Source organism: Anoplopoma fimbria, chromosome 6, assembly GCF_027596085.1.
Source record: "Anoplopoma fimbria isolate UVic2021 breed Golden Eagle Sablefish chromosome 6, Afim_UVic_2022, whole genome shotgun sequence".
In the NCBI taxonomy this organism is placed as follows: domain Eukaryota; kingdom Metazoa; phylum Chordata; class Actinopteri; order Perciformes; family Anoplopomatidae; genus Anoplopoma; species Anoplopoma fimbria.
This window is the reverse complement of record NC_072454.1, coordinates 22,957,020-22,979,809: the sequence shown is the minus strand read 5'-3', so window position 1 is coordinate 22,979,809 and position 22,790 is coordinate 22,957,020. Positions and strand designations below refer to the sequence as shown.

General features: G+C 40.9%; 3 protein-coding genes across 4 annotated transcripts in view; 2 read left to right on the top strand and 1 right to left on the bottom strand.

The window, feature by feature from the left end:
- The first annotated feature begins 2,231 nt into the window (after positions 1 to 2,231).
- On the top strand, positions 2,232 to 5,000 carry prop1 (PROP paired-like homeobox 1). Its single transcript, XM_054600681.1, has 3 exons — positions 2,232 to 2,375; positions 3,251 to 3,480; positions 3,993 to 5,000. The coding sequence occupies exons 1-3, from the start codon at positions 2,282 to 2,284 to the stop codon at positions 4,362 to 4,364; spliced, it is 696 nt and encodes a 231-aa protein (XP_054456656.1). The 5' UTR covers positions 2,232 to 2,281; the 3' UTR covers positions 4,365 to 5,000.
- Positions 5,001 to 5,264: 264 nt separating this feature from the next.
- mcfd2 (multiple coagulation factor deficiency 2, ER cargo receptor complex subunit) lies at positions 5,265 to 9,234 on the bottom strand. Its single transcript, XM_054600343.1, has 4 exons — positions 9,085 to 9,234; positions 8,284 to 8,457; positions 7,897 to 8,056; positions 5,265 to 6,960 (listed from the first exon to the last, which is right to left on the bottom strand). The coding sequence occupies exons 2-4, from the start codon at positions 8,451 to 8,453 to the stop codon at positions 6,829 to 6,831; spliced, it is 462 nt and encodes a 153-aa protein (XP_054456318.1). The 5' UTR covers positions 8,454 to 8,457; positions 9,085 to 9,234; the 3' UTR covers positions 5,265 to 6,828.
- A 417-nt stretch (positions 9,235 to 9,651) lies between these two features.
- The window catches only part of ttc7a (tetratricopeptide repeat domain 7A), a 50,476-nt gene continuing 37,337 nt past the window's right edge, over positions 9,652 to 22,790 (top strand). Inside the window, exons 1-8 of one of the 2 annotated variants that reach the window (XM_054600083.1) lie at positions 9,652 to 9,849; positions 10,816 to 11,002; positions 14,017 to 14,180; positions 14,335 to 14,503; positions 17,977 to 18,107; positions 18,776 to 18,900; positions 20,079 to 20,157; positions 20,835 to 21,004. In XM_054600083.1, coding sequence (XP_054456058.1) covers positions 9,796 to 9,849; positions 10,816 to 11,002; positions 14,017 to 14,180; positions 14,335 to 14,503; positions 17,977 to 18,107; positions 18,776 to 18,900; positions 20,079 to 20,157; positions 20,835 to 21,004 — 1,079 coding nt within the window. In that variant the 5' untranslated portion in view covers positions 9,652 to 9,795. Of the gene's footprint in view, positions 9,850 to 10,815; positions 11,003 to 14,016; positions 14,181 to 14,334; positions 14,504 to 17,976; positions 18,108 to 18,775; positions 18,901 to 20,078; positions 20,158 to 20,834; positions 21,005 to 22,790 lie in introns of those variants that run through there. The other variant, XM_054600082.1, reaches the window with a different exon arrangement.

Here is a 22,790-nt window from a genome sequence, read left to right as displayed (position 1 = left end):
CACACACACACACACACACACACACACACACACACACACAAAGGGATTAAAACCCAAGGACCTTTTCTCAATTCAACCTGAGTATTCTTATGTAAAGGGCGCTCCTACAGTTCCTTTAGTGGGTCATTCAATCACTACACAGTCTCCAGTCTGCGTCTGAACTCCTGATTTACTGGTTCTTGGAAGTCAAAAGTCAGGCTCAAATGGCTCATGACATGACAGATATATCACACAAGAAGCCGAGGGGCTCCTCCGAATAAAATCACGCACTACTGTCAGAAATTATATCAAATTTGAAATCTGATCTGGTAACTAGCCTCTTGGCATGTCAAGAGATTTCAAGTGCAAATTAGGGCCCCTTTATGGATATAAATATAGGTTATATACAAGCACACGCAAGCAAATAGCATTGTTCAACAAATATAGTCCGTGATGAATTATTGTCTTGTTTGAGCCCTGATAAAAAGCCAGCTGCTGCTCTCCGACCACGTGAGCCGCTTCCCCCTGCTGTCCTGTCATGACTCAGTGCTGAGTGGGACATTAGCAGGTCTCTTCCCAGTAGCCGGCGCAGTGCGAGAGGGCCATTCCTGTCTGCATTGGCTCTGGACAGAGTTAGGAATCATTGGAACTGCCGATAGCAGCCGGGGTCCCCAGAGGTCACGCTGGAGTTCAGCTGAGTTAATCCGGCCGACAGGGTGCCCTGTCAGTCAAGGCAGGGCCAAGCAGACGCAGGGGGCTGTCCTGAGAGGGGGTTGTGTTTGCGGAAGACCGGGGAGTGTGCTTAGCTGGGTGGTCTCCAAACTCAGCCCCCCAGTGTCAAAATATAGACGGGATAAGGATTCTGCCTTTTGTGTGTGCAAGGTATTGTCACTCAGCTTTCAGTTTCCTGAAACGCAACCTGATATAACAGAGCCACCTGGTGGTCACAAAGGCAGTTGCATCTCACCAGAAACAATTTATTGAACAAAAAATATACCTGCAAAAGCAGCGACTTATGAGTACCAATGCAGAGAACAATTTTCCCTGGTTATCATTTGCTGTAAAAAGGACTCAAAGACTGCCTTACATTGATAACACAATGACAATTGAAATTGAAATTGAAGATATTTATGTAGGCGAAAGTTGCATACGAACTCATCTAGTTGTCAGCAGTTTCATGTATGAAGAAAATAGTTCCTACATGAATCTGCTCACAACAAGGTCTGTGGATTGTTTTGAGTAACTGTGTCCTGATTTCTGGAAAGAGTCTTTGCTGTTGAGTTTTTCAAATGTATATATTTTTTGGCTCATTGAGCATCACAGGCCGAATGACATATAGTCCCATTATATTGGAGAGAAGGCAATATCTCCAAAACTAAGCAACTCACATCATAACAATCTAGTTTGATAAACGTGAAAGAGATTATGGGGTGAACTGTCCCTTAAAGTACCATCCCTAAGGTAAAGTTGTAATAACACATTGCGAAAATACTCCATTACAACTAAAAGTCCTCAAGAAAAAATACAAAAGTAAAACGAACTTAAAGCATCAAAAAGTACTCAATATTAAAAACTTTTATATATATTATTATATATTCGGCTGTTGTTTGATTATAACTAAGGCACTTATGTGCAGTACATTAACACATAGACACATGCAGATGAATTCACAGGCTGTTTAGTTTTTTCAGTTTTTGTTTTGTTGTGTGTTTTGGACTAAATCTTTTTTATTAATTAATTTATTTCAGGCTGAATTTCAAACCAGGGACAGGTGCTGCAAACAACAACATAAATATAATAAATACAATTTAGTATATCTATACCTCAAAGTGATTATCTACCCTAAAATATTTTTAAAGAATAGCAGCTATTGATCAAGACTTGTTCTACTTTGCTGCTTTGACATTATCTATTTCATATAGAACATGGATACAACAGAGCTCCTGGGGAAACCTAGATATCGGAATCGTCCAAATGAAGTCTGTCAGGGTGAAAGAGCAAAGTTTTGTCACTTTGTACAGATGTTGAACAATCTTACAGGAGGAATATCAATGTTTCATAAACTTATCTAGACTGATGTATTTCCATAAATATACCACTGGCATGGTTATCTTGAAAAGGCATTCTGCAAAATGGAGGAAAATGGAGGTAGCCCCAGTGGTTTGTGACGCAGACTCTCACACAGGTAAAGGTGAAACGAGGTGGGTGGGACATGGGCCCGACATGTGACATTATGGTCAGTCGTGTCCCTGTGGGGGTTCAGACGGTGCAGACTGTCCCGTCAGTGAGCAGAGCTGCAGTGATGGCCCAGGTAAAGGTAGCAGGAGACGCAGTGAGGAGCCACGAGGACTGTGCAGAGGTTTACTCTGATATGGCTACTGTCAGCTCCAGTGCAGGTGAGTTTGTGTCTAAAAAGAAATACTAGTTTGTTGAATATTATGATGGAGTTTCTTCTACAACACAGCGACAGAGAGAGAGCTGCAATAGGATGATTATTTCTTGCCATAATTTGCATGTTTTCATCAATATTTATCTTAAATTATTAAAGTAACTTTGATGCAGTGTCTCCTACAGTTCAAACAATAAAGAGTTATAATGATGCATGGTGGTCTAAAAGCTAATTATGATGTTTTTATTTTATTTATTTATTTGTTTAAGACAAAAATTGTTAAATTTAACAACGTGGGTTTTTACATTGAATATCAGCATTAAATATTGTCTTGTGGCTTCTTTAGAATGAAACAAAAATGTTTATTTTTATAACAGTAATCAAAGTATTAGTCTAGTTTTTTACTGTGATCCAGTTAAACTGTATGAATATGTAACCAGGTTTGGTAAAAGAAAGCATGTTTGGGAGCGAGAGTAAACGTTTAATACCCATTATCAAATCAGCCTCCTCTGTCTCTTCTCTAAACGACGTGATGTGAACGGACAAGGTCAACTCAGAGCACCAATTTGTCAGATTAGTCACTTTGTGGTAATAATCTCGGTCAAATCCCCCAGTTTCTGGTATCTTTTTCTCACGAGTTTTGTCTTTGGCAGCTAAAGCTCCGTGGCTCTCAGGTTGCCTGGTGGCAATGGGAACCATAAAGTCAGTGTAATCCCTCTTTTTCTCATTTGGTGAAATGGGCTCTGACAAGTTTTTTAGGGCCACTTTATTTGTGTGAATCATGCCAAGTAATTCAGGAAACAGGAGCCGGAGAATTGTCTCCAAAAACTCTTTTCAGCATCCACGCAAAGCCCCAAAGTCTTAACTTCCTCCTGAAAATAGATATAGGAGGGTCGGCGAGGAAGGGGTCGTTGTGTGAGACCTCCATGGGCGTCAGCCTCAGCAGGCGGAGCCGGGCCTACCCTTCCCCGGCCAGGAGACGGCACCGCACCACCTTCAGCCACAAGCAGCTGGAGCAGCTGGAGGTGGCCTTTGGACAAAACCAGTATCCCGACATCTACTACAGAGAGGAGCTGGCTCGCATCACCAAGCTCAACGAGGCCCGCATACAGGTGGGACGGCCTTCAAATTAAGGGTCAAAGTCACGCTGATAGTCAGAGGGAATGATACCAAAACCCCTCACTTCATTTAATTGGATCAATGATTTAAATGCCTTCAAATTAAGGGTCAAAGTCACGCTGATAGTCAGAGGGAATGATACCAAAACCCCTTGTCACTTCATTTAATTGTCTATTAATGATCAATGATTTAAATGTTCCACTTTTGCTAAACCCACACAATAGTCTCTAACCTCTCCATGTCTCTCTACCTCCTCCATGTCTCTAACCTGTCCTTGTCTCTAACCTCTCCATGTCTCTAACCTGTCCATGTCTCTAACCTGTCCTTGTCTCTAACCTGTCCTTGTCTCTAACCTCCATGTCTCTAACCTGTCCATGTCTCTAACCTGTCCATGTCTCTAACCTGTCCTTGTCTCTTACCTGTCCTTGTCTCTAACCTGTCCTTGTCTCTAACCTGTCCATGTCTCTAACCTCTCATTGTCTCTTACCTGTCCTTGTCGCAGCAGGTTTGGTTTCAGAACAGAAGAGCCAAACAGAGGAAGCAGGAGCGGGCCTCCCAGAAAGTTCTCCCAGTGGGTGTGATTCCGGGCCACAGGGCGCTGCTGGGCGGCATGCACGTCCAGCCGCCCGCCATGGCTCGGCAGTACTACACCCAGCCCCTGGCTCACATCCCCCGCCTCCCCCCCATGCTGCCCTCTGGTGCGTACTCCCGCCACCCGGGCCCGGTGGGCCCCTGCCCCTGCCCCAGCGTCCCACCACAGCCAGCCGCCCAGCGGCAGCACGAGGACTGGTACAGCCCGCTGAGGAGCAGCCTCACCTCGCCCATGTTCTCGCTGGCCCCAATGCAGCCTCTGGATCCCGCCTCGCACTGGAGCTAAGAAGTAACAGAGGCCAGTTCAAAAAGAAAATCGCATTATCATGCACCATTTGTTTAACATTCACACACTTTCTTACTCATTTTAGCGTTAACTCGTTTTCATTTTCAACCTACAATTCCCCAAATACTTGAAAGTTTCAAACGCACAGCCTGTGGTTGCATATCAGCTTTTGCTAGTAAAACAAAAGAACCCTAGAAGAAATTAAATTTTGTGAATGGGCAGAAAATTATTATAATCTAACTTGTGGCGAGTCTACAAAGAGTCCAAGAAAACAGATGTGCTCTTGTGAATATCTGAGTACAGATTTAAACAAAAAAAACCTGTTACCACACTGTGGTTAAACATGTAGACACACATTTAGGTAACAAGCCCAAGTTCTTGCTCTGATTTGGGCTGTGAAAGTAACTTCAGTGTAACACAGTGTGGGAACATTAAGTTTAAAATCTTTACTCAAATGTCAAGCTTTCTCACAGGTGCCTATATTGGTGCTGAATATCATCAAAATGTGTTGATTCTGATTCACATTTGATCCTCTAATGAAGTTTTTTTATAAATATATTTTACATATTGTTCTCCTACATCCACCAACACTAATAGAGTGCACTGTTTTCTCGAGTGGAATTTAAAGTTGTTTTGTCTCTTATCTGCTGCATGAGCAACATCCTACACGCTTATGGGGTAATGTCAATTTACGCAATTTCTTGGGCAATTTTTACTACTGTACATGAAAACGGGATTATCCAAAAACTTTTTCAGTTCATCTAACAAATAAATATTAAAAAATGTTTTACCCCCAATGTCTTTAAATGTGATTTCATGAATGCAACATGGGAGAACATCACACACACACACACACACTACAATCCATTTAAAAAAAAACAACAAAAACATCTTTAGATGACAGTTTTTAATATTTCACATTCAAGAAACAACTCAGTTGCATCTGTTATGCTTTCAATTTTTTTTTTTTTATATAATCATCAACCTGAACTGATTAAAGAATCAATACTGGATGGCAAAAATATGGAATCCATCAATCCATTATACACAGGTGGATTCAACAAACACAGAAGAGACCAGACACGTTTTATCTGTTTTAAAGGCAGCTAATGATTTGAAGCAAACATGTGTCGAGGTCATAACGAGTGGTCGGTAACATGAAGCTACGTCAGCTTATTAAACAACTGCAGTGGCAGCAGCGTCAACCAGTGTGCTTTAAGTCAAGCTTATCCAGTGATCAAGAGTCGGCGGCACAGCGCTGCTTTACATTCACTCTATGACATCACATTCATGTCAAGGGTCAGCTGGCTCACAGACAACAGCGACAACGATGGTGATTGGCTCGAATAGTTGTGGTAATCTTCAGAAACACGGAGTCTCTGCTGGCGACATTCAATGGTGTGTTGATTTGCCTCCAACTTCAAAAATAAACTTTGTTTTTTTTTACCCCTCTATACACACACACACACATACACACAAACCTACAGGCTACTGTGCGTCTGAGCAAGTCAAGGCCACTTTTCCAAAAATGTCGAGAAAGATTAGTTCGCCTCCTCCTACATCACAAACAGCAAATGAAATGGATTCACAGAGGGAATCGTTTGGTCCATTAAGTTGAGTATTAGTGTGTCAGCTGGTGTAAATAAGTCCAGTGTGTGAAGGCTGCACCAGTTTCAAATGGAAACTGTTGACCATTTAAAAAGGGATAGTGGCATTCTGGTTAGATGCTATCGGGCTACCAGTGTGAATTAATACACACTATAGAGCTCCTGTACGTTTGAAGGACCATGCAGAATGTTTTGTTTTTCATTTGTGGCGGTTTCGCAATACCCGCCAAAAAAAACCTCTGCTACCACGTCACAGAGTAGTAGTGGTTCCCAAAGAAAGTGTTGGGTTTTTATCGTATAGGCCTTTTGGTCTAAATCGCCGCAGGGATCTCTAAAAGCTCACCAAACAGAATGAAAAGTATATATCCATGGTTAGAAACCTTGAGGGGTTAAGTAGACGACTGTGTTTTGACGACAGTGATATTGGGCGAACTGACCCTTTAAAAATTTTTTTTTAAAAAAGGCATGATTTCAAGGAACCTACCGAAACAGAAGGTTCATAATGTCATTGCAAGTGCTAGCAAACATCACAGTCAAACTAAGAAAAAAACCGAAAAAAACCACAATATTGTTTTCCTCCCTTTTTTGTTACATAGTAAATTACTGGCATAACCAGTTTTTCTGCTCACAGCTTGGACATCTAATGACAAAAAAAAAAAAAGTATCACAAGCTCAGAAAAATATGACCTATAACCCTGATTGATCGCCTGTGAGAGGGAAAGCAAAAATTAAACAATGGTTTTCTAGATCGCTTGGCGGCAGCTTTTCAGTTCGCCTCCTCATCGCCTACTCATCTGCAGATTTGTTGTAGTTGTTGTTGTTGTGAACACAGAGGATGTCAGCGCTCAGGCGACATGTTACTCCAGCGATTTGGCAAACTCTGCATAATCTATGTAACCGTCGTTGTTTTTGTCATCGTCCTTCAGGACGTCGTCGATGAGAGTGATAAGGTCCTCCTCTTTCATCGGCTGGCTGTTCTCTCCTCTCTCCTGAGGAAGAAAGCAAGATGATAAAAAAAATCTTGAGATTTTCGGATGGACTAAGCAAAATAATCAGATTCCTTAAATAAAGATAATGGACAGATTCAATTAAATTGAGTTTTATGATGTTGCTGTTGAAATTCTCTAAAGACAGCGGTTCAGCAAGTAAACTGTTCTGGGATGGACAAGAAGATCTATTCTTTCCTTAAATTGATGTTGTACATTTCTCATCTTCTATCATTTGTCAATATTGCTTCATTAATTCAGCCAACAAGTTTTTTTGTCAAAGGAGGAGAAATTTCAGCTTCTCTTCTGAGTCATCATGAGCAACAGTCTTTTTTTTGTTTTTTCAGGGTTTGTCAAAATACAGAGCAGCCAAAAGTGAAGCCTACTTAATAGATACTGACGGCATGCAAATGTATTTATTTATATACATTTGGGTGAGTAAGCATCATAGTTATTGAACTCTATTACATTTCGGTTTATACAACAGAGCTCTGCCTAATTTAAAATCTTGATTTACTTGTTTTTAACCTAGAATTGTTAAATTTAAAGCTCATCTTAGACTAAATTAATCCTTGTTGGCTTTGGTGCTTCTTTTTCAGCTTTCTTTAGCTTAAAGAACTCAAGGCCACTCTTAATTAAATAAGGTACTGCTGTGATTAAATGTTCCTTTTGGGGTGAAAGAAAGGAGAAGGTAAAAAAAAAAAAGGCAACAACTTTACTTTTGCAATTTGGAGACTCCACTAAACAAAATAAATTCCAGCCGCTGATGATGGAAGCGGCAATGAGGGATTTTTAAACATATATTTTGCAATAAAATAAATCACTAAAATTTGTAACCAGGGTAGTAAAAGCATTTAAACAATTTTAGATTTTAACAAAAATATGAAAACCTAAGAAAACCAAAAATAAATATATCTACATGTATAGATATAAACCTACCTCTTTGTGTACATGTGTGATGGCTGTGGCGAGCTCCAGCCCATCCAGCAGGTTGTTGCCATCGTAGTCGTGCATCTTGAAATAGTGCAGCTGGAGCTCCTGGGGTGTCATGTCTTTCTCTGGCTGTTCGATCACTCCCTCTAGATGCTCCATGATGTGACTGGGAGACAAAGAGAGAAGTCAAAAACCCACAGATTACACAGAGTGTGTGTGTGTGTGTGTGTGTGTGTGTGTGTGTGTGTGTGTGTGTGTGTGTGTGTGTGTGTGTGTGTGTGTGAACGCTGCTGCTGTCTATGTTCAAAGTTCACCACTCTGTGCAAATAAATCCTGAATTGAGCATCCACAGTACTGGGAGAGAACCTGTTTGAATGTGGAGGTGACACTCACTCTTTGTCCTGGATCATGTTTCTGTCCAGGCGACCGTGACCGGTTAACTGAGCTGCACTCGCCACAACTGGCTCCTGGTGTTGATCCACCTGAGAGAGGACACACAGCAGACAGCAGGACAGGAGGACCAGCAGACCCCCCCACTGCACACCACACCTACCAATCCTCATTTTGCTGGATACACAGACAGACAGACAGACAGACAGACAGACAGACAGACAAAGAGACAGACAGACAAGTTAATTACTGATATATTCTTTGGTGAATATCACATTTGTTTCTACTCTTCAACCTTTTGTAATTCAGTCTTCCCTCACACTTTTCATTCATATGTCCCAGTGATGCATCTAAATATCCCCCATTTAAAAACAGCTGGTTTCTCCTTTTAACACCATGTTAGAAATACACTATACAGATTTAGAAAGCGGCCTATATCTTTTATCTATATAGTCAACAGAGGAGACACAATTAGTAAAGTCAAGTTTGTAAATCAAAATTGTGAACACATTCAGCCATATGCAAACGTTGTCCACCTCTGTAAAACAACGGGCTCAATATTGATATTTAATGTCTGATTAATAGTTCATGAAGCAACATATTGTATGTACCATAAGGTTACAAAACTAACATTCTCCTAAGAAACACCAAAAGTTAACGTTATAAAACAAGGCTGGCTGTAATAAGACGTGCTAGCACGAAGCTTAATTTCAGGACTGCTTTAAAAAAATACCATGAACTCTTTAATGCACAAACCAAGACATTCAATGACATAATAACTTGAATGGTCATTTAAATGCTTACCTGAAAAATAATCTGTATCTTCACTTGACTCCGTGAACAGTTATGTTGATTTAGTCGTTGGCTGCAGACAACAATGATGAGACGCAGCCTTTCAGGACCTAGAGGCTTTCCGTAGCTCCACTTCGACACGACAGCTCATTGTGATTGGTTAAAGTTATCAAAGCATATACAACTGAAGCAAGAGGACTCACTCCACCAACAGTTGGTCTGCGGTATTCACCCGTTCCCTGATATCTCGCTGAACAGACTACGTTCTTATTTTAGTTGTCCACGACGGAATTAAAATTGCATTTTACTCAGTACATGTTCCTGTATTATTGTTAAGTTAACAGTGAGATAATTATACAGCTATACCACCTAGAAAATGCTTAAATAAGGTTACAAATGTGTGCTTCCTGTTTCATAGGATGGCCGTACGCAGGGTTGCAACATTTCTTGAGTAAATCAGTCATACAAGCTAACGTTTTGGTTATTTATTTATATAAATATTTATATATTTTAATTCTCACGATGTAATGTGTGAGCATTTTACACACGGGACTCGGTAGTTTAAAGTGTGGTGCCTATCTTGACTGACATTAAATCTCTGGATAGCCCACTGACAGGCGCTCAGCTGTCAGATGCACAGAGCACGGGAACGCGCTGCACGGGAACGCGCTGCGTGTTGTAGCTCACTGAGAGGAAGGAAAAGCGTCGATTTGTGTCAAGCAAATGTCAAGTTTCCAGAGAGAAAATGACGCTAAATCTCTGTTCAGAAGGCTTGAGGTTTTTTTTTGTTGTTCATGTCATAAAGTAGCTGATTATAGACTCCCATTTAAACCCCTCAGTAGGCAGTGACCCTTGTCTCCCCCCGTACATTACAACCTGTGCTGTGGACAATAAGACAAATGTTAATTGTTGTTCAAAAAGTGTGGATCTTTCCCCTTTATCCCTGAACTTGTTCACAACTTTCCCTTCCATTTAAGATCGCTGGTTGGTTTGACCTGAAGCAACAACATTTTTCTGTTTGTTCAACCTTGATACAGTGCAATTACATGTCACAGTGCAATAGCTGACAGATGTATTATGTTGTAACTGAGCCAGCCAGCGTCAGCCTGCCAATGTTGCTGAACCCAGATCAGGGAGCAAGCCAAGCTATTACAAATTATTATTTTTTTTTCTCCAATGATCTCCTTTATTTAATGAACACTATTAAAAGAAAAAAGAAAAACAGCACCTTATATGCCCTGACTCTTCTGTGTTCCGCACTTTGGAAGCTGAAGCATTACAACTTCTTAAGCCCTACCTGATCCAGTTAAAGTGTTAACGGAAAGGATTAAGGACGTGGCTGTTTGGAGGAGGACACCATTCCTTTTACTTCCAACAGCTGCAGATCATGCCCTCTCCAAATGCCACGCTCATTTAGAGAAATACACCTTTAACTAAGGGCAGTCACTAATGCATTCATAATGTATGCATAATAGCAGGCATTGTAATAAGTATGCATTGTAAAGTGCTGCAAGGTGACAGTCAAGTGGGTTCACTTTGCAAAAGTTTCTGAATATTGCAGAGATGTCCTTGTTAAATGAAGACTGAGGTCTACTATATAAATCTTTTTTTTTTACAAACTAATTAATAAGTTCCTATAATAACAACATTACAGTAACCCACACCCCCACCCCTCCTCCTCCTCCTCCTCCTCCTCCTCCTCCTCATCACACTCAAAGATCATACATTGATTTCTCCCGGCAGTCCGCAGTCACTCCCATCGTGTCCGGGGAGTACAGCCACCACCGGGACAGACCGCCGATGGCATCCCGGATCTCCTTCACCCAAGTGCGCCTGGAAGCGGAGCTGGAGCGCTACCGGGCCGAGTGCCAGTGGGACAAGTTACCGATGATCATCGACCAGATGAAGGTGGCGCGGATCCATGAGGACGGTGAGTGGTCCGCACCTGGAGGAGGGTTTCTGACGCTGTAAGGTTGTCAACTGTCGCTTCCTGGCTGGTTTATTTATTTTTGAACCACTCACTCATGTGCACTCTGCAAAAAAACAACCAATAACTGCACTCTGCAAAAAAAATAAGTAAAGTAAAGGGGTTCCATACTACTGGTTTTGCAAATTATCTTATCTTATCCTATAATAAGTGCACAAAGTTGTTTTTGAAGTTTCAGGAAGTTGTTTTCAGAGTAAGTGTCTCTTATTTTGAAATGAGTTGACCAACTAGGATTTTCTGTGTCTCAATCTAGATGCAGATTTCTTCAACTGATTTGTAAAAAAATCTGGGTTTTAATGCTCAAATACTAAAAGGTGTTAGTCAAGGATGGATATGCTTTGTTGGCACTGTACACAAGCTGGACTTTGGACACGATAGAGTGGTTAAAGGTTTCCCCAGCACGTTTATTAAAAGAAGAAGTTGCTTTTATCTGTATTAAATGGGTAGGACGAGAGGTTAGAGAGCGGTTAACCAGATTGCTCCAACAATAAAAATGTCACAGCCTGGAAGTTTACAGTGCACATAATACAAAGAGACAAGGTATTGTATGGCCCCCTCCACCCCTCCATGCTATATACAGTATCTCATACAAAACAAGGTTGGCTGCCTTTACCCTTGAAATCATTCCACACGGTACATGTGCTCAAAGAAATGCAAACACACTTATCATTGTGTGCCCCATGAAGCATTGCTAAGTCGCTAATGCACCTGCCTCCACCTTCTCATCTCGGCAGAGTAAATATGGGTTCAGGTGACTCGCCTGCAAGTCCGCTGTTATTGTGCCCATAACTGGCTGATAGTGCAGACCTTTCTTTTCTTTTTTTCTCCCCCGCCTGCACATGCACTGAAGTGTGAAAATCAATGTGGTATTACTGTGTGCATGCATGGCTCACATTAGCTGATAAAGTGAGTGTGCATAGAAGGCATGGTGCACAGGGAGAGGTTGTTTTAGATTAGTAGATAGAGGAACATCCCAGCAGTGTAATAAGTAATGAGGAATTCAAGTCAGTGGTAAAATCCACCCGACTGTAAAACAGTAAAAAAGAGGCCATAGGTGGAGAACTCTGCGTTCTTCGGTCTCTCGCTGTTTGAAGTATTTCCCTCTGGATGATTTAAAGTTAGGTGATGTAAAATGTTATAATCTAATTTGATTTCGGTCCAACTCAAAGAGCAAGGTGTGCTATCAAAAGCTGATGTTGGTGCACCGCTTGTCAACAATCTCCATGGGATAAAATCAAATGTAGTGATGGCAAAGACACCGATTCACAACAGTCGCTACCATCAAGGATACGTGTCAAATACTCTGTATTTGTTCTGGTAATATGGGGTAAAACACTTGGTGGCTATTTTTTTATTTATAGCCTGATTTAAGTATGACTTCCAGGTTTGCTAGCTAACAGTCTTCTTTTTCGTACGGACAGTGCGTTTCTTCGCGCATTGCCGACAGACTGTAACTCCACCACTTTTAAATCTGCAGACAAATGAATTGAAGAATTAACTCAATAAAATAATTGTAGCTTTCGTTTTTCAAAATACTCTGGGGATAGGGGTGTTGATGGAGCGGATTCCTGACATAAGTATTTCAAGATCCTGGTCACAGCGTTGCACCAATTTTTTCTCCACCTGCATTCAACTATAAACCAAAATGCAATGTGGGCATTTTGGTTTAAAGATCTAGTGTGTAGGATCTGGCGGCATCTGGTAATGAGATTGCAGATTGCAACCAACTGAAAATGATCCCATGTGCCTTGCTTGTAGATCTACAGTGGCAGACGCAAAAACGCTAAAACGCAGATGCCCCTATTTAGTGCTGGAGTGTGGTTTGTCCTTTCTGGGCTACTGTAGAAACATGGGGTCCGGCTCTGTGAAGAGGACTCCCCTTTTGACCACTTCAGGGCAAACACAGCTCTGACATATCATCATTATTTAACTTTCATACAGCTAACGTGTTAGCAAACGGTTGCTAATTTACACACCCAGCAGTTAAAGGGCATTCATTCTTAGCCTTCAACTGTTCCCGTCTGCCTGAATGTTTTAGCTTTGTTTTGGTCTCCACCAACTCCTGAGGGAAATATCAGACTCTTCAGCTGTCAATTGCTCCGCTGTGTTCACAAGCTAGTCTCTAACTTTTGTCTGTCTGCTGTTTGGTGCTAGCTACAAAGATGCGTCACAAAATGACTGCTGGAAATCAGCATCAAAGATGAAATAAAGTTTGAGAAAACTGATTTTTATTTTAATACTTCATCTGTCTTCTTGCTTTGAAAAAGGAATGTTTGATCCCAAACAGTCCAACAATGTTTTTACCTCTCGGTTACTCATTGCAACACCGACTCTTCCCGTAGTCTTTGCTCCAACTTGTGTGAAATCATTAAATAGCTCTTAGGGGCTGGGACGCGTCCTGCTGTTTATCCCTCACTTTCCCCTCGCTGATAGGTCGAGCCTCGGCTGTGCTGATAAAACTAACCGGCAAATATGTCAAGTCTATCAGGACATAAACACTGCTGCAGAGCTGGCATCAGATTACACACAGACACACACACATACACAGAATGAAAAAGCTAAACAGGAAGGCTTTAATCGAGTGTGTGTGTACACTAAAAACGAGGTTTACTCCTGTGTTTGTACACAAAAAACAAGGTTTACTCCTGGACTCTGAAGGCCCCGTCTGAACAGAATGGTTTACTGTAAGACTAAACTTTAATATCTCCAGTGGAGGTGGACGTGGAGTGCTTATCATATGATTGCAATGTTAAAGCTATTTAAGGAAAGTATGAGGGAAATGGAAACTTTAGCTTCTAAATAGACTTTCTGGGCAACTCCTCTGCCTGATCCGGTGGGAAATGCTGTTTTTAATGGACCCGAGTGAGGTTTGCTTTGGCTACAGATACATATGACCTTTGACCTGGAGCTCAGACCTACACTCTAAAAACAACTACATTTTCAATACCACCCACTAGATGACTACGGGACGCTGCTGATGGCGGAGGCCCTGCTGGAGGACTGCCTGCAGGACAACATGGACCTATTACGGAGCTCCACGCCTCTGATGGAGAAGACCCAGCCCAGACTGAGCCGGGCCAAGGGCCACCTCAACACCATCCTCAGCCGAGGCCGCCTCTCGGTCAGTATGACCTGGTTTCCCTCGGGTTTCTTTATAAAACCAAATAAATACAGTACTGAAAGTGTTATGACACTGAGCACAGGAAGCTTTTAAGACAGATATTGTCCTTTAAGTCCGTAATTGCCAAACCATTTTATTTCCTCTCGTCCTCCAGCCCAGGTACTTGAACGAGGCTCTGCTGCTGATGGCCAAAGTGCACTATGTGCAGGGTCGCTACCGGGACGCCCAGGGAATGTGTGCCAGGGTGGGACTGGAGGAGCTGACGCGGGATGAGCAGCCGACCTACCACCTCCGACTGCTGGCCGAGGCGTTTGTCATTAAAGGTACCTGACTCCTCTGGAGAGTTTAAGAGAAATTCCATTTCTTTTCCTACTTGGGTTGTATTTTCATAGCCATTTTTTCATTATTATAATTGATAATAAAGACATTGTACTCCTCAGGTAGTTGCCGAGATCTGCAAACATGGTCACAAAAACAAGTCAGACGGGGCAAAAAACCCTAGAGAGCTTTAAAGCTGCTCTAATCTGTATTTTTAAACTTCGAACCCACAGGAATGACCAAACCAAAGAAAATAGACCGTATGCTAGCTGTTCAGCACCAGACAGCAGACAGACAGAGTGAGAGACTAGCTGGTGAACATAGTGGAGCATTTAGCAACTTAAAAGCCAGATATTTCCATCAGGAATTGGAGGAGACCAAAAACAGAGCTAAAAGATGAGTGAATATTGAACTTATCACTCTCTGGTGTGGAGGAACATGAATGAAATTAAATGAATATTAATACTAGAGTTACGTCATTGTGCTCGATTGTGTAACATAATGAAAGTGATCAGTGTCAGTGTTGTGTTTACAGCTTGTTATCACTTGCCCCAACTGACCCAAAAAAATCTGTAAATACAGGTCTGAAGAAGCATGAATCATTTCAACTACCTGCTACGTCACTATTACTTTAAATGAACGTTTTTTACAACATATAAGAGGGTGTTTTTCTCCAGGAGAAACTGGGCTCAGACGTTTGACATCCACCAATGCCAGGAAAAGAAAGGGGGCAAAGTACATATGACAGGAAACAGCAGATCATTGTCTCAAAAATCATTAATTAAAACTCCATATCATCGGAAATGGGGTTTTAATCAGAAATAGGGTTTTAATACTAGAATTAACAACAGCATCAATGCAATGCAGATTTCAAACATCGGCTTTGCTCATTTTTTTTCGAGGAGGATAATGTTTGTTGGGCATAAGAAATGCATTCTTATGAGAAACACTGAATATAATAATAAGCTGGAGCCTTGTGTTACCTGTCACTGGGGTTTCAGACTATTTGGACATCCACTATAGTACTGCACAGTTTCCATTTACAGCAGATCTCCTACCTGTCAGCCTGAGCTCCAAGTCAGCTGAGGACCGGCATGTTTCCCTGAAAAACACCACAGGCAAGACCGAACAGCTCCCTACATGCATTTCCTCGATGATCCCATTCCTAATCCTACAAGTTATCACAGCCCTAAAACCACAATGACCTTGTATGGGGTCTGGAAATGGAAGTGGAGATGGAGGAGGACGGACTGATGAAATCCAATCTGAGGAAATGAATGTAACAAGGCTGGAAAACGTCAGCTTGAATGGACAGATGTCATTAACCCCCAGCAAACCGTTATTTAGTCGTAACCTCAGCAGGCGAAATGCCACCACTGGTTAAGTCTCATTTTGGAAAGAGCTTTGTCCGCTTGCCGTTTGGCCTCAATATGTTTGCGTCTTTTCGGCCTCGTGTCCGCCAATTTAATGTAGCTTCCTCTCAGGTGCCTGAGAATGAATCTGGCACCTGGATGCTAAGTTTTTAGTAGAGGTTGACGCCCAGAAACGTCCAAAACACACAAAAAAATATAACACCACCACAGATTGAGAGGGATTATGATTGTTTGAGTCTGTATATAGTTTTTTAGGAATGTTCTAGTCATTGTGCCTTTAAGTACAATAATACCTAACGTCTAAAAAATGGTACATATTAAGAGCAAAGTAACAACGTGAATGCAACTGGCAGATTTCAGTACGGATGCTACTTTAAAAACCTGATGATTGTGAGTCATGCGTTGAGGAAACATTCACTGTTACTCACAGTCACACATGCACACAAGCTGTCTGAAGTCCAAAAATGTAGTCTGGTTAAAGCAGATTATTTTGGGGTCACTTTAAGAATGTGTTTTTTTCCCCCGTCAGATATAAATCCTAAGTATTTAAGCCTATTTTGACACATTGAATAGCAGCATTATTAAACGTCACATCCACACAACATTACACTGTCTGTGGCCCTTTGAGCTCGGGGTAATCTCGTTACGTTCCTCATCATCATCATGTCATTATACTCCCTGTTTCCTGATGAGCGGACGTGACCTCATTCTCTTAAAAACTGAGTAGAATTTCATGATGGTAACTGTGAGATTTTGATTTCCTGTCATTGTTGTTGAAAGCCACTAAATGATATTGACAGTGGATCGTGTTTGACTCTCACATGATGCAAGAGAAAACAGATCAGATCCTTTGGGGGTTGCTTAGCTCCTTCCCAGGTTTTTTTTTTATTTGTGTGTGTGTGTGTGTGTGTGTGTGTGTGTGTGTGTGTGTGTGTGTGTGTGTGTGTGTGTGTGTGTGTGTGTGTGTGTGTGTGTGTGTGTGTGTGTGTGTGTGTGTGTGTGCGTATTATGGTGGGAATGAAGTCCGATGTGAATATTTGGACGATGATGTCCTGTCCATCGGCAGCTCTCTGCTTATTTGATTAGGCCTGGCGTCTGGTCCCGAGACCTGCTGTCCGTCACAGGCCTCCTGCGGTCTAGAAACTTTCCTGCTTGCTCTGTTTATTTGTGCCAATGAGTCCACTTAAGGACATCAGACCCGGCATCTGGACCAGGAGTGCCCTCCCCACTGTCAATTGGTATAAAAACATGTGAAGGGATTTTAAAATAAAAATCATTTAGAAACTTAAATTCATATAATAATTTCACTACAGGCAGTGTCACTTATCAAAACCTTGTTTTTTTTCTTAGAAAACAGACATCTCAAGTGTATTACCAAACAACTGTAGATGTCTACTATAGAAACAAATGCTGTTTTCTTTTGCTGCAAATTTTTTCTTTTTTTTGTCATCTCTTAAAAGGGATTTATTTTAGTTAATATGTTGTATTTAACTTTTTGTTGTTTTTTCAAAATCTTTTATTTGTTGTGCTTGTGTGAAACTTTTACATTCCCATCTTGGCCAGGACCCTCATATTAAAAAAGATTCTAAATCTCACTGGAAAAACAAAAAGGTTAAATAAAATAAAGTAAATAAAACCACCATATTTCACCGAATATTTGGAGCTGATCTTTTGCTAGTGGATCTCCAGTGAGTAGCAATGCAATTACTGAGATATATATTTATCACTTAGGAGGATACAAGGATAAAATATCAATAACAGATTTCCAAAACAAAGGTAGAGAGTCATAGCCCAGGCAAATATGGAAAAAAACACCCCCTAAAATAATAACAAATAATGAAAGTTTAAATATTTTTTTAAATTACTTAAGATGTTAAATTATTTAAGACCAAATGATCTCTTTCACATTTTCTGTTTGCAAATCACATTGTCATTTAAGCCTAACATTGTCACATATAAGAAACATTTACACTCACATAAACTTCGACTAACTATAATAGTTTTTATATATAATGTTCTGTATATCATGCATTATCTTCTTGGGAGCTGTTCCACGTTTTTTGGTTGAGTGGTGTAATGACCCACCGTCTGTCCTTGTGTCTCAGGTCTGTCTCTGGACCACCAGACAGTCTCTACCGTGTCCCGTGTCCGTCTGTCAGAGAGGGAGGAGGAGAGTCTGTCCTGCTACCTCAGGGCCTGTGACGCTTCTCTGTCCTACCTACAGGAGCTCGATAAGGTGGGTTAGCAAACATTAAGAGCATGCACGACAGATATGTTTATGTTTATGTGACACTGACGATAGAAATGTGTTATCGTGTCCACGTTAATGATGTACAGGCTTTTGTCAGAGGAGATTGTCTTTGTTCAACTTTTATTTATCCTTTGTTATTTTTAGTTTAACATTTCTAATCACTGCACTGGTTAGTTAAGCATATCTTTATTTTAGTTTATAGTTTGGTTTATTTGAGATCTTTAACATTTTTCCGACAGTAATATTTAGTGGTTCTGTATGTCAGTGGTGTAAAGTAACTTAGTACATTAAAGGTACTTGAACTTTACTATTTCCCACTTTAGGCAACTTTATACTATACAAGTACTTATTAGCTCCACCTCAACCAAGATAAACACGAGAGTACTGCTTACATTTTAAAGCATAACAATAATAATCCACTTGTGTAATAATTTTGCATAATGTGTATCTTTGTATGCATTATGCGTCTATACTTTTTGCTGCAAATACTTATGTACACACACAGACATGCATGTGCAAGCGCATACACGCACACACGCACACACGCACACACATAAAAGATTAAAAACAGGATAAAACTAATTACAAACATTTAAATCTACCTTAAGTTTAAGAGATAGTGAATAAAAACTTTTCTGTGTGTGTATTTACAGACAGTAACAACACCTCACACCAAGACAGCCAAAGCCAGTCTGCTTCCTCCACCCGCTGATGTGGACCTGGGCTACTTCCTGCAGGCTTCCTTACAGAGTGCTTACCTTTGTCTGCTGCAGAGGGGGTGAGTCCACCCACCATACAACCACTTGATGATTAAATACCAAGTGAAAGGTCTAACAAAGTATACGTCTTTAATATGGGTAAAGGGCAGTAAAAGAAAACATCTCTTCAAATAGAATTTTGTTTTATAGTAGGTTGTTGGCCTTATATAATTACCAAATGGAAGTCATAATTTATCTGCCTGTGTTTACATTACATCACCAGTGTTGTGCTATGATTAATAGCTGCAGTCTTAGCTTATTCCACCTTGACTGTAATGGAGGAAACCTTGTTTTAGAAAGAAAAGAGAGGGGTAGAAGAAGTCAGAGAATAGCCTTTAAGCACCACTTGACCTCAGTGCAGCACGGATGCATTGTAACTGGCAACCAGCAGGTGTCAGTGTTGCTCCAGGACTCCAAAAAGCAAAGCCTGGCCTGTCATACACAAAATGGCATAGTTTTTCTTTCTTACTTTAATTTCATACTGCAGCTTCTCTTACAAAGGAGGTATGATGCATGCAGAATGAATTCAACTGGGACAAACATATACATTACTTACTTTCTTACATAGCATTGTGCTTTAAATGTTTACCCTATTTCTCATATATCTTTTGTGCAAAAGGACTGGGTCAGAATAGACAGAAAAGCATGCTGGCTTGCATACTTCAAATTGTGACAGGATGATGAGGAACAATGAACATTTTTGGCATGATGCATTTGACATACTATGTATTGGGACCTATATTTGGGACACACTTCATCTTTTTCTGGCATACTAAATAGCGTGGTAGTCAGTTTCCAGATTGCTAGGTACACACAGCTAAAACTAATGCAGTGTGATACAACAGTCCTGAATAAAGGTTGTAATGATCAGTTTTTCTTGAAACTGTTGTAACTGCTGGTTTTTAAAATACTTCTACCATCACTGACATAAATAGGGTGGACAAAACTTTGGAAACACTAGCAACTTGGTATATTGCTCCAGTCGTTGTAGAAGTTCTCTTGCAAGCTGAGGCCCTGAAGCTGTTTCCAGTCAGAATGTCAGAGCTATTGCTCACAGCCTCAATGTTGCACCTTCACAACCTATACATCACACGGATGTACGCCTACTGTGTGTGTGTGTGTGTGTGTGTGTGTGTGTGTGTGTGTGTGTGTGTGTGTGTGTGTGTGTGTGTGTGTGCGTGTGTGTGTTTTGTGTTAGTCATCTGGCGCAGGGTGCTCACCAGCTGCGTAGGGTGCTCAGGGTGGTGGAGTCACGAGGGTCTCAGAGCTTCAGGAAGGTGAGTGTCTCTCACACACAAACAAACACACACACACACACACACACACACACACACACACACACACACACACACACACACACACACACACACACACACAAATAGCTGCTTCAGTTTGCATTGCTAGCTGCCAAGCATTCATTATTCGATAGTGTATCAGCACATTCACTTGCAGATCCGTAGCTATATGCTAACACATTAGACAAGCTAAGCCAGCAGGAAATTCAATACAGCATATTTTAAAAAATCCACGAAAACTATGCTGGGAAACAAATACACAGCTTTGAACACTGAGAAAGAAAATATTATAATTTAAAGTTGCTCATTTCGAAAGTCAGAGCATATCGCTGATTGAGGGATTGCCTCCAAACGGCTCTCAGTGTGGGGACTGCTAAGCGGGTGGCTAGAAGCTAACGGTGCTAGAAGCTAACGGTGCTAACAGTGCGAAAGTGCAAACAACTGCAACACTGCATTAACATGTATGCATGCAAGAGGGAGAATGTTCTCATTCCCTGCTCAGGGAGACATTACCCCAATATATTTTTACACAGCAAATTATAGCTTGCTGCTGTATTAACACTGTTTTAATTTTTTAATTGAGCACCTTTAATTAGTACGGTCGTCTGTACGCGCATCACCAGGATGTACAGTATTAATACATTGTGGTTTCCTCTTAGTCTGCAGCGAGGAAGCTAGCAGAGGTGCTGCTGAGTTCCGTGAGTGACGACAGCTACTGGCCCCCGCTGGGCCCCCCACCCTCAGCCTGGCTCCACAGAGAGGGGGCCGCTGCCTCCAAAGACGCCGTCTACCCCACTGTTAAACCACCACAACGTTACAGCAGTGACTGGTTTGTTTGTTTGTTTCATTTCTTTGTCACAACCTGTTGGGTTTTTTTGCTCTTGTGTTTCATTCTACCAGTCTTTATCCTCTTAATTATCCATGAGATCCAACTGTCAGTATACTAAGTGCAACTGCTTTACCCAAGCTCTAAATTTAAGAAGGGTGATGCCTCCTGGGATTGTGTTTTGTTACTCCTTTGTGTCAACTCACCATTGTGCCCACAGCTGTTATCTCTAGGAGTCAAGTTCCTTTTGTCGATGTTGCACTTTCAGGTAATGTGGTATCAGTTTTGTCCGAGATGCTATCCTCCCAACAACTGTAGCACTTGGCAGTTCGCCGCCAATTCTCTTTGTCCAAGTGATTTATTTTACTAAAGACTATGAGTCATCATCAGGGAGGCGTGAATTTGAGTCACGTCTCCACAAAGTAAAAGTACGCCCTTTCACGTGGAAAGTCAGGTAAGAGAGTTTCCCGGAGGGTGCTCACAGGCTACCAGTTTACGCTGGGTTATTCAAGGTGAGGAATCCCAGCTCACCCAAATTAGCTCACACACCTCTCCTCCTCTTATCAGTGTAGTTTAGAGCTGAATAAAACAAATGCCTCACACCTATTATACCTGTGAATATGCACAGGGCAATGAAATCCGATTCATTACGGTTCAGTTTTAGATTATTATAACAAATACACAGTGCACTTACAAGTACAGTTATTGACAATGACAAATATGGTAGAGAAAAAGAAAAATATGTATTTGGGTTGAACATGACCTGATATTATCATAGCATATCTTTCATATTTACTTAAAGTGCCACTTCGACAAGAACACCATGCACTATACTAAATTAGAAAAACTTATTGACTGCAAAAAATGTTTTTGTGCAACTAGACTAAGAATGATGAAACATGCACTGATTTTTTTTTGTGGTTTTCTTAAATTATTTCCGCAGCAGTTGGAAACAACTTGGAAAACAGAAACACACAACAAGATAACATGACTTGACAATATAACATAACATGACAATATAACATAACATGACAATATAACGTGACATGACAATATAACATAACATAATAAGATAACATGACATGACAATATAACGTGACATAATAAGATAACATAACATTACAGGATAACATGACATGACAAGATAACATAGCAGGATAACATTACATGACAAGATAACATGACATAATGAGATAACATGACATGACGATATAACATGACATTACAAATTAACATGACATAAGAAGATAACATGACATAACATAACAAGTTAAGATTAATTGACAAGATGTAACATGACTTAATATGCCAGCATAACTTAACAAAACATTAAATAACGCAACAGCATACATACATACATACATACATACATACATACATACATACATACATACATACATACATACATACATACATACGCATATGCTATATGTAGCACAATTCGATATGACACGACAACATAACAAAAAATATCGTACCAAGATATTAAAGTGACATACTGTAACATAACATGACATGAAGGGCAAAAAAGGCATGGCACAGTCCTGACATGACAAACTGGTTATCTTCATCGGCACACTAAATTGTATCAATGTTTTGTTGCCTCGTTTCTGCATTTCCCTCTTTGCAGGGATCCTGCGCTGGTTGCTCAGGCCCTGCGAGCCATACTTAGTCACCGCCACATGACTAATCCTGCCCACACTATCATAAGTGAAGATCTAAATCCATGTCTGAGATTAGGTGGAGAGGAGGAACAGGAGACTTCACCCTGAGGAATGGCTGTACTTGA

Bases quoted from the DNA above. Each gene is read 5' to 3' on its own strand.
- prop1 (XM_054600681.1), top strand. From the start codon at position 2,282: ATGGCCCAGGTAAAGGTAGCAGGAGACGCAGTGAGGAGCCACGAGGAC. The intron at 2,376-3,250 runs GTGAGTTTGTGT...TCCTGAAAATAG, and splicing joins TACTGTCAGCTCCAGTGCAG to ATATAGGAGGGTCGGCGAGG. The intron at 3,481-3,992 runs GTGGGACGGCCT...TTGTCGCAGCAG, and splicing joins TCAACGAGGCCCGCATACAG to GTTTGGTTTCAGAACAGAAG.
- mcfd2 (XM_054600343.1), bottom strand. From the start codon at position 8,453: ATGAGGATTGGTAGGTGTGGTGTGCAGTGGGGGGGTCTGCTGGTCCTC. The intron at 8,057-8,283 runs GTGAGTGTCACC...TTTGTCTCCCAG, and splicing joins AACATGATCCAGGACAAAGA to TCACATCATGGAGCATCTAG. The intron at 6,961-7,896 runs GTAGGTTTATAT...TTTCTTCCTCAG, and splicing joins TCACACATGTACACAAAGAG to GAGAGAGGAGAGAACAGCCA.